At 42.3% G+C, this 11,649-nt stretch overlaps 1 protein-coding gene across 1 annotated transcript; it reads left to right on the forward strand.

The window, feature by feature from the left end:
• Positions 1-2,555: 2,555 nt before the first annotated feature.
• Positions 2,556-10,501, forward strand: CRYBA1 (crystallin, beta A1). The gene is made up of 6 exons (XM_006890975.1): positions 2,556-2,591; positions 4,132-4,196; positions 5,368-5,486; positions 7,348-7,489; positions 9,181-9,323; positions 10,208-10,501. The coding sequence occupies exons 1-6, from the start codon at positions 2,561-2,563 to the stop codon at positions 10,353-10,355; spliced, it is 648 nt and encodes a 215-aa protein (XP_006891037.1). The 5' UTR covers positions 2,556-2,560; the 3' UTR covers positions 10,356-10,501.
• The last annotated feature ends 1,148 nt before the right edge of the window (positions 10,502-11,649 follow it).

An 11,649-nucleotide genomic window follows, 5' to 3' on the forward strand; every position in this document is an offset into this window, starting at 1 on the left:
ACAACAACAACAATGAAACAATATATTTTGAAGAAAAGCTTAGTAATCTACCTCCAAAAATATTAGTCGTTGAAAACACTGTGGAGAGTTGGCTGTACAGCAACTGGTGAAACAATATATTTAAAACCTCAAAAGATTTATTGACCCTAAGATTTCAAAAGAAAAAGGCAAAATTAAAATAAGTATTTAATAAAAGGACTACAGAGACACATTTACCAGTGAACAGTAATTGAATCTAACTCTTGCATCACTAGCTCATTCATTGTCATCGAACAGGAATCAATTCACAGTTGACTCTGTGTTGGGCTTCTGAGGCTTGTAAATCACATGGGAGGAGACAGCCCATCTTCTGTGGAGTCATAGCCTTTGGATTAGCCTTTGGATTAACAGAACTACAGACACCACTGGAGATTTCTAACTCTTAACACTGTCGTTCATTTTGTTGTTATATGCCATCCAGTCACCTGCAACTCATAGAGACCCTATGTACAATAGCTCTGAACCTCACCCTGAACTCTTACATAGTTATATACAGAGTATTATAAAATCCTAAAGACACAGTGAACTTCCCTCCCCCCTTGATAAAGTTTTGAAACTTAAGCTTATTGCAATTCAGTCAGTCAGAATCAATCCCTATCTGACCTTTCATTGGGTTTCCTGGGCTGTGAATGGCCCAGGAGGAGATTGTCCATCTTTTCCCAGGGAGGGGCTGGCAGATTCCAACTTCCAAAGGGGCGGAGACTTTGAGTTAGCAGGATAACTCCCTAGGTACTGTCATTGTTGTTAAATCAAGTGCAATTCATAGCAAGCCTGTGAACAAGAGATCTGAGCCCTGTCCTATCCTGTCCCATCTTCATCATCTCTGACATACTTATGCCCATTGTTGCAGTCACTGTGCCAGTCCGTCTCACTGAGGGTCTTCTCTTTCGCTGACCCTCCACTTTTCCAACTATGATGTCCCTTTCCAAGGAATAGCTTCTCTAACAACAAGAAAGTGTGTGAGACAAAACTTTCTCATCTTTGTTTCCAAGGAGCACTCTGGTTTCACTTTCTCCAAGACCTATCTGTTCTGTTTTGCAGTCTATGGGATACTCTGCATGCTTCTTCACCACCACAACTCAAAGGCATCAATTCTTCTATTGTACTTACTCATTATCCAACTCTCACAGCTGTGGCAGGGGATTGGAAACACTTGGGCTTGAATCAGGCACATCTTAGTCTTTGTTGTTGTTATGTCCCAACGAGTCAACTATGACTCATAATGACCCTAGCTATGCACAACAGCTCTGAACTCTGATCTATCCTGAGCCAATCTCATGGTCTCTGACACACCTACCCTTATTACCCTAGTTATTGTGTCAATCCATCTTATCTGGGGTCTTCCTCTCCTGCACTGTCCTTCCACTCTTCCAAGCATGATATCCTTCTGCAAAGACTGGTCCCTCCTGGCCATGTGCCCAAAGTGTGTGAGACAAAGTCTCAAAATCCTTGCCTCAAAGGAGCAGCTTGGTTTCACTCTCTCTAGGATAGACCTCTTCGTTTTCTTAGCAGTCCATGCTCCATACCCTTCTCCAGCACCACAACTCAAAGGCAACAATTTTCCTTCTGTCATCCTTGGTTATTGTCCAGCTCTCTGATGCATAGCAAATAATTGCAAAGATGATGGCCTGATTGACATCCATGCTCTTCAGCACTCTGGAGAGGTTCCTGACAGATTTTCCTAATTCATCTTTTGATTTCCTGACTGCTGGTGCCCACAGTGTTGGTTGTGGAACTGAGCAAGCGGAAATTGTTAGCAATCTCAACCTCTTCTCCTTCTATCATGATGCTTCCAATTGGCCCAGTGGTGAAATCTTTGTTTTCTTGATGTTGATCTTCAAACATATAGTCCTTAACCCTCTGCAGCAAATGCTTCAGGCCCTCCTCAGTTTCAGCAAGTAAGGTTGTATCACCTGCATAACGTGGGTTATTGATGACTCTTCCTCCAGTCCTGATGCCACATTCCTCCTCATAAAGTCCAGCATCTCAAATGATCTTTTCTGCATACAGATTGAGAAGGTATGGAGACAGACCTCATCCCTGACACTCTCCTTTCTTTAGACTGATATAATTGCTCTTTAGGACTGTAAGACCAATAATCCTTTTATATTTTTTTCAAACAATAAAATCAATCTATATTCCACATGGGAAGTGGGTGAATTTTTATGTGGTTAAAATAAAATGAGGCTTTCTAGGAAAGCCCTGGTGTAGGAGGCGAGAAACGTCGAGGAGAAGAGGGAACACAGACTCCCTGTCCTCACCTTTTGCTGCTATGAGGGTAAGATCACAGCAGCCACATCAAGACCTGCCTGCCAGCCCTGTCCGCAGCCACTAGGGCCTCTCTGGATTTCTATATCCCTGGTTTAAACAAAGGCTCTCAAGGGGGCCTACCCTGCAAGCTGAACCACCAAAGCTCTGGGGATCAGGAGAACAAAGGTGGAGGGAAAGCAAAGTGCTGACAGGCCCAGAGGCCACTGGCCTCAGGCCTATAAAGAGGGGGCTGCAGAGGATGTGGCACCAGATGGAGACCCAGACTGTGCAGCAGGAGCTGGGTGAGTAGGGTCCCACCGGGTGCTCTTGTCTTTCCTAGCCTTACCCTGCAGACAGGCCCAGGAGGAGCCCAGCTTTCCTAACTTGTGGTCAGAACCTTCTAGCATGGATAGAGAACAGTGTGTGTGTGTGTGTGTGTGTTGGGGACATGGGGAAGACCCTGGGAGGAGGCAGCCTTCTCTTCTTGCCACTCCAAAAGGAGTCACATATATGTCAGTAACCATAATAGTGGGGAGGGGGTCATGGGACCCCCAAGAAGGGAACTGACTCCTGGAGTATAGGGAGAAGGTGTAAGGGACAAAAGCTGAGAGAGAGTTGCTCATTCATAGGCTCAGGATGGAAAAATAGAAAACCGAGTTTACAAGCATCAGGGAATGGGCTTGACACCAGCCAGCCACAGGAGAACCGTGAAATGTATCCTGAACTTAAGAAATCTGATGCTTCTGAAGTTAAGAATTTTCCTGTCTTTTTCCTTCTCTTCCTTTCACTCCATCCTCTTTCCTCACCTTTTCTACTTCCTTCCCTCTGTCCTTTCCCCCTTTATTCTTGCTATCATCTTTCCTGTCTACTTAACCCCTGTCTACTTAAAGCCTCAGTAGTCTTACCAGGGGTATTGATAGTAATTATCCAGAAGCTTGTGAAAATGAAATGTATCGATGCATGGGAAGCATTTAGAACAGGGTGAGTCATTGAGAAGTGCTAATTATTATTACTATTGCCCTCTCTTCTTCCTCATTTTTCCTCACTCTGTTCTTTCCAACACTCCCCCTCACATTCATGTGCTATGGGTGATTGGCCCTGACCCTACCGTTGAAATGTTTACCCAGGATGTGTCCAGTAAGAACAAAGAACAGTACTGTGAGGGGTGCCAGAATCAGGGGAGCAGCCGGATGCTGCAGGCTGGGGGAGGCAGGGAAGGTTCTCTGAGGAGGCAAAGCAGGTAGGTCTTAACACGTAGAGAAGCCAGGAGGGAATGGCAGCATGGCCGTGTGCACTTGGTCAGTCCGTGGGCTGGGAAACGCCAGGTGAAGGTGAGATTATGAAGGATCAGAATCTTTGATCTTGAACTCGGAACTGGAATGAGTCCTGGTGGAGTGCTGGACTGTAGCCAAGAAGTTTATAGTGGGGTATGTGAGCCTTAGGTAATACTGCCACCTGTAGGGGGTGCCTGGAGATAGTATGGATGTTGTCATTATGTACCATCAAGTTGGAACTGACCCATAGCTGACCCTCCAGCGGGTTTTTAGAGGCAATAAATTGCACAGGAAGAGACTGCCCATCCACCTGCAGTAGAGCAGATAGCGGATTTGAACTGTGTGCCTTCGAGTGTAAGGATAGGAGCTGTATTTACTAGCGGTCACCATGCTTGTACAGTTCTTTATCTGCATTAATTGCCTGAAGTCCCTGTTAGAGTTTTACAGGTGGAAAAACAGCCTCAGCAAATGCACAGGCTAGCAAGACGCCAACCTAGCTTTTGGACTCCAAGCCTGCCCCCTTAGACATTCTAGAGACCATGTTACTGGTGGGTGTTCTATCTTTCAGAAACCCTTCCAACCATCAAGATGGCTCAGACCAACCCCATGCCAGGGTCCTTGGGGCCATGGAAGGTAAGACCACCTTACACAGGGAAAGCAGAGGAGTGGGTGTCCAACCCAGCATTGAGTGAGCTACTGGCACAGACTGTAGTACAGCTGTGTTTTTCCATGGGACAGTTATCAAGCAAAGGTCCACCCAAGGTGCAGACTCTACTGAAGGAAGTGTCACAGCAGGGCCCCTGTTCAGACAAAGGAAAGGGGACCCTGGAAAGCTTTCTAAGTCAATTGTCCTCCACACTGCCAAACTTACCTTAAAATAAAGCCTTCCAGAGGGGACTGTCCCTGGGGAGAAGCCACTAACTCAGAAATAAAGAGAAACGTGCCACTACGCCTCAGATAAGTAAAAAGATTCAGGTCTCCTATTCCCAAGTTGAGGTGGATTCCAGCCATTGGTGAGAGTGGTTGATCCTCAGGGCTTTCCCTGTTGTCCTGTCAGGCTGTAGCTGTATCTTCTTAACTGAATCAACACTTGGGCAAGTTCACAGCTTCTCGAGAAGGCTCTGTTCTCTGCTTAGGTCCAAGAGCCAGGTTTGAATTCAGAGACTAAAGAAAGCTCAAAGCAACTCTCCCTTTACACTTTAGGTTTCTGCAGAGGTGTGGCTGGAAAAGTTAAGGAATAGTACATAGGGAGCTCCCAAGACACCTGGGATCCTGGCCTCTGGGCCAAACTTTTTTTTTTTTTCTACTATTTTGTGTGTGTGTACCGTCAAATCAGATCTGACTGGTACAGGAGGATATTGCGCCTCCTTCTCTGGCAGAGCATCTGGTGGATTCGAACCGTGTTCCTCTGGGATTGCAGTGCAGCATCTTGCCACTAGGCCACCAGAGCTCCCCTTGGGCCAAACTTATGTGGTGAAATGAGTCTAGGTGGTAAAAACTACCAAACCCTTGGTCTGTCTAGAGGGTAGTTATCATCTCTCTAAGTTTCTATAAATTAATCCCCCCACCCATTCATTAAACCGCCTCCACCAAACAGCAGTGTTATTTCAAATCACTTCCTACCCTATCCAAATGTACGGTGTGGAAGAGATCTCAGAAGGCCACCATGACACCATCTGGAGCATCCTGGCTGCAGCTAGTGATGCATAACAGTGTCAGATGACACAAGGGAATTGCTGGCTTGGGCCTATTCATCCTGGTATCCCAAGTTCTAACTCTCTTGCCCCATCTAACCCCATTTCAGATAACCATCTATGACCAGGAGAACTTCCAGGGCAAGAGGATGGAGTTCACCAGCTCCTGCCCAAATGTTTCTGAGCGCAGTTTCGATAATGTCCGGTCTCTCAAGGTGGAATGTGGCGCGTGAGTATGGATGTCAGTGTGAGACCATCAGTGAAGAATTGGGAAGATGTTCCTTCAGATTCTTAACACTTCTAGGAGAGATCTCTGCACTGAAGTAATTTCACTACAGGTGTAATAACCCAAAAGGAGACAGAGAAGGTGGCTTTTAGTTGTTTGGGAAATGATTAAAGAAGTTTATACCATGAAAGAGGGGACAGTTGGCAGTGATCAGATCTGTGTTTCTAGAGCCCATGCATTGCTACCTACAATTTTCTCGGAACAGTCACAGGACTGTTGAGTTTTCTTGCCTGCAGAGAAGAAGTAGAGAGAAAACCATCTGGTCCCTGGCCTCTATAACTTCTTGGTTGTTAATTCTCCTTCTGCATGTCCTACAGCAGACTAGCCAGCTAATTCCTTGTGTCAGAAGAACTCAGTCCCGTGACTCAAGACACATTAGTTCCTCTTCAGGAAGTTTTCCAGGGACTTCTTGTTGATGGCTAATCTTCTGATCAAGGGCAATGACATCTCTTTTTTTGTCTTTAGCTCTTTGCTCTTTGGACTTTGCAAAGTCAAACCCTCTATTATCAGCTGCAATCCTTGGAGGATGGGCTTTTCTTTTGCCCTAAGCAGAAGTGATTTTGAATGTAGATCTTAGTCCAAATCCAACCAACCTGCCACGTAGTCATTTTCTACTCAAGGTGACTCTCCACTGGGTTGTCAAGTTGTAGATCTTTACAGGACATTGCCCATCTTCTGCCCACACAGCGACTAGTGGATTTGAACTGCCAGCCTTTGGATTAAGTATATTAAACATGTGTCTTAGGAACTCCTTGCATGTAGATTGTAGCTGTTAGGTGCTGCTGAGTCAGCTCTGACCTGCTCAAGCCTGTGCCATCCCCACAGTCCCTGCTAAACCCACCGTGGCAGTCACTGGGCCCATCCATCTCACTGAGTCTTCTCTTTTGCTGACCCTCTCCTTTTTTGAACATGCCTTTCCCCAAAGATTGGCCCCTTCTGATAACCTGCCCAAAGTATGTGAGACAAAGTCTCACCATCGTTGCTTCTCAGAAGCACTATGACTACACCTCCAAGACAGATTGTTTGTTTTGTTGGTGGTCCAAGGTGTGTTCCATATTATTCAACACCACAATTCAAAGAGAGTGAGAGACTCATAAATCTCTTGCTGGCAAAACTCTTAAAAAGAGTAACCTAACAGATTGTGAAAATTTGACCTGAGGTGTTTCAGTAAGTGTAGGGCAGGAGAAAGAATCCATTAAGTGGCAATAATCCATCAGATACCCACTCACATCCCTCTACATTGATGAGAAAAAGCCAGCAGATTTACCTAGAGCCAAACCAATAGTCCCTAGATCTAGATCCTACACCTGAAAACCCAAGTATAGAATGAGGGAGAAACAAAATATGTCAGGTTGGCTTTGTCAACACATTTCTTGGGCCAATGACATAGAACCCTTCTTACTTTGAGTGGTTTGTCTCAAAACAATAATCACACTTATAACCTGGCTTAAATGGCTGCCAGCTCATTCTTTACTACCTCTTGTGAGAAATTACCTTATTGGTAATGACTTGATAGTTTATCCTATTGCTAGCTAAAAAGGAACTCTAGGTGGCTTAGGGTTAGGTTTAGGGTTTAAGGTTAGGGTTAGTACCGGTTCAAACCCACCAATTGCTCCTCAGGATAAAAGTGAGGCAGTCTCCTATCCTAAATAACAACCTTGGAAACCTGTTGGTTTGTCATGAGTTGCAATCAATCCCGTGCCAATAAGATGTTTTTGGTTTATTATCTAAGACAAAAGATGTCTTCTTCTTGAGGCTATATTGGCTGTAGAACATCCTGCATATCACTACTTATCTTTGGCAGCTGGATTGGTTATGAGCACACCAGCTTCTGTGGACAACAGTTTATCCTGGAAAGAGGAGAATACCCTCGCTGGGATGCCTGGAGTGGGAGTAATGCCTACCACATTGAGCGTCTCATGTCCTTCCGCCCCATCTGCTCAGCTGTGAGTCTCTGAAACATCCAATTCTGTGCCTGTGGGGTGTGGGGAGAAAGAGGGTATGGGACGAAAGAGGGTGTGGGACAGGCTGACATTTCATTACCTTTCATTAGACTGAAATGTAGCAGCATAAAGGACAAAAGGGAAAACATTGCTTCTTTTCCTAGGCCTGCCATTTCCCCCCCCTATAGATTGACATTTTCTTTAAGATAAACTGAAAATATAAGGGCATTCTTGTGGAGGGCAGGAAGTGGAAACCAGACCCTCGAAAGTGCAGTAGGATTAGTGAGAGCACTACTATGTGAAAATGTACATCTTCAATCAGACCAATTTCAACCTGGTTAACAATTTATTGCAGTAAGCAGGGAATGCTTATGAAACATTAGTGAGATCGCCTGGAGAAGACTGCAGGTCTTCCAGTATTCCTGCTTTGATTCCTATTTTCATTTCTAATAAAAATTATAAAATATAATTATAAAAAATAATAAGCATTAGCCATTACACTTTTTAAAAAGCCTTTGGAAGAATTCAAACAAAAGCAAGATGTGTTAAAAAGAATTCTTGCATTGAGAGTGGACTAGCTCCACCTTAAGTAGTCAGGCTCTATAATGTAATTTCCCCCATGAGCTTAAGCTTACCTCAGTCTTGCCAAAATTCAAGTACTGAAGGAGAAACAGTTCTTGAAACCTAACAGAAACTACTTTATCTAGATTAGATTTTCATCTCACTGTAACACCTCTCCCACCCCCATTTATATCAACGTTCAACGCAGAGATCATAAGCATTATATTCAATGAGTTCTGAAAAATATATGCTGCTGGCTGTTGTTAGGTGCCGCTGAGTCAACCACGACTTGTAGCTACCCTAAGAACAACAGATCTGAACTTTCCCCTATCATGCAACGTCATTACCTGTCATCCTCAAGCCAGTGGTGGTCACTGTGCCAACCCTTCTCATTAAGGCGCTTCTCTTTCAATGACCCTTACAATTCTACCACCTCTTTAAGTTCCCTGCTGTCTAGTTTGTCAATTGTTCTTCAACCATCCCCACATTTAGTTTCACATGTTTCTGAACTTCAGATTAGTCTCTGTGATCTTAACACTTGTGCAGTATTTTCTGTAAATACAATTTAAACAACCTCCTACTGCTTTTTAGATAATTTCTAACAATCTACCTGTGTCAGTAAATCTGATGTAAGTCGAATACCTAATTTTTAATTTTTATTTTCAATACCTTTATAAATCCTGGTTTTGGGGAATTAGAAACATTAGAGAATAACATCAGCAAATTATGCTCTGCAAGATTGTCATAACTCAAATGCTATATATTTTAATAGCTTATATGTACACTGTATATATTTTATATCCCAAACACAAACATTACATAAAATTGGGCTTACTTTTCTAACTTGAGGAATTTCTTGCCACAGTGAATCCCATGGCTGGCTGAGCGGCCTAAGTATTTTTGCCAGCTGTTATTCTCTTAATTGGTCTTGCCTTGTTTCAGTTATTTGCACATTTTAAACATTAACCAGAATTACGGGTAATTTTTCCTTATTTACATATTGTCTAAATCTCTTTACAATAATCATGCCCTTTCTTAAGCTGGAAAGTAAATTTTTCCAATTTGAAAACTATGATAAAGAATTAAGGTATTAACAACTCTAACACAAGTTGTTTTTAAATTATTGACTACAGAACCATAAGGAGTCTAAAATTACTATCTTTGAGAAAGAAAACTTTATTGGACGCCAATGGGAGATCTGTGATGACTACCCCTCTTTACAAGCCATGGGTTGGTTCAACAATGAAGTTGGTTCCATGAAGATACAGTGTGGGGCGTAAGTGCACCAACTGGGACTGGAGAGTATTTCAGTTTTAACTCTTATATTAATACATGATTGTCATGGTTTATCAGACTTTATACACTGAAATAATATTGGTATAGATGTTACATCCTAACCACTCCTAATTTTGAATCTCAAATTCTTGGTATCAACCATCAGTTTGGTTTTTTCTCCTTTAGACATTGCTCTATGAAAACATTCGACGATTCTTACCCTTCCCCCACTCATTTTTCTTTTCCTGGTGTCTTCAAAGTAAGACTTACTAGTAAAGTAATGCGCAGAAAAGCGGCATTTCCCCGGAATAACCTGTATTTAAATGCTGTAAGTGGAACATTAACTAGTTACTGCGTATTTTTATAAAGCCACCAATTGCTCCCTGAAAGATGTTACAGGATTAGGAACCCAATAGGGAATTCTATTGCGCTGTGGTGACGGCCTGGTGTTAAATTGCACCACAATTCCAAAGCCATGCGGTTCTAATATGCCAGCTGCTCCGTGGGAGATGAATTAGCAATCTCCTCCTGTTGGAAGCCAGCTATGGGTTGGTCCTGACTCAACTCTCCACACACAACATAGTGTTGTGGAGGCTTACTGGGTAGGGACGTTGCACCACACCAGTTGTTCTGGGGAGAAATGAGGACAATGTCTCAATACTATGAAAACATGCCAAAGGATCACCTAGGAGTTCTGACATGATGGCACTAACAGGGTCAAGGAGTTAGAGAACAGGTTGGGGATTTTCTAAAACTCAGTCCTATTATGCCTAGCACATGTAGGTCTCTAACTCTAAACGCATCCTGTTCCACAGCACAGGTTCAGGTTTTTGGAGTGTTGACCAGGTTCCCAAATAATAACCTGAAGTGCTTTGAATTTCTTAGCTGGGTTTGCTACCAGTATCCTGGATACCGTGGGTATCAGTACATCTTGGAATGTGACCACCATGGAGGAGACTATAAACACTGGAGAGAGTGGGGATCTCATGCCCAGACTTCGCAGATCCAGTCAATTCGCCGTATCCAACAATAGTGGATTAAAGCTCCAAGAGAGTTCCTCAAGCATGAGATCTTGCAAACCACTAGCTTTGAAGAGCTCTCTAGAATGAGTTTTATGTTCTGCTTACAGATACTGCTTCCAAATGTTAGCTGCTGTAATCAACAATAAACGTCATTTAAGGAAAAAAATTCCCAACTCTCTAGACTGAATTAACTATCATGCTTTACACAAATCACATTTACAAGGCTAAGAATTCTTAAGCTTCAGTAAAACACCAACCTTCCTTTTGTGTCCTTGTACATCACATGATCTTGCCAAGCAAAAGCCAATTCCTTAAGCTTTCAAGTGCTATCAGAACAGAGCCATCCTTGTGGTAGTGTTTCTTCTTTCCACATCCTCCTTTCTTTTAACTGAAGTCTGTGTAGTAGTACTCTTTGAGGATAAATAACGTCCAGGAAATATAGAAGTACGTTAACAGTCCAGAATTGCTTGTGTTTAAAGGCAAGTACAATCGTTGATATTGTATTTCATATTATCAGCATTTTTTCCCTTCACCCTGTGATGAAATTACTAGGTAAGTCATAGGGAATCTCCTAAACTTATATGACCATATTTTTTATACAAAGCTACAAATAAATCTAGAATCTTGGCCAACATATTACTCAACTGCTTAAATTTTCTGCAAGAGGCATATTGCACATCTGATTTGATAACTGCAGAATTGTAATGATCTGTTATTTTTAAAAAGGACATATCACTCTTTTATCCTTTAAAGTTGTCATAATCATAATTTTTCAATTTTAGAATTAAACCAAAGAATGACACAAACACCTCAGAAACTTTAAAATTTTTATTCAACAATGTACACTTATTCTCTTAATTTGATCTACAAATTTATCAAGTTTTTTTCTGATAAAATAAGTAAATCTGAGTATGGTTGTAGAGTGTTCATAATTTATATATTTAAACACTGAACAGTAAGACATCGATAAAGGAAGATCATGTAATGGACACTTTCTCAGAATCCATGTATCAGATACAGCTAGAGCAAATGCTTAAGCATTTAGCAAAAAAAGGTAAATTTCTGGTCACTGCTCTTATACCTAGAAAAGGTTTATCTTTATGACTGGGCAAACCAAACAAGACCTTTTCCCTTAAATTTGGGTGAGAGAAGGGTTAAAAAAACAAAAACAAAAACAAAACAAAACATACCCCAACATCTAAACTGTCTGCTAGTTATCCTTTTCCCCAGATTAAGTAGTAACTCAGTTCCTAATAGTCTATGTACATAAGACAAATTACTGTGCTCCTCCAGTATGTTCTAAGG

Source organism: Elephantulus edwardii, unplaced genomic scaffold (assembly GCF_000299155.1).
Source record: "Elephantulus edwardii isolate Elephantulus edwardi_28Jun2011 unplaced genomic scaffold, EleEdw1.0 scaffold00094, whole genome shotgun sequence".
In the NCBI taxonomy this organism is placed as follows: domain Eukaryota; kingdom Metazoa; phylum Chordata; class Mammalia; order Macroscelidea; family Macroscelididae; genus Elephantulus; species Elephantulus edwardii.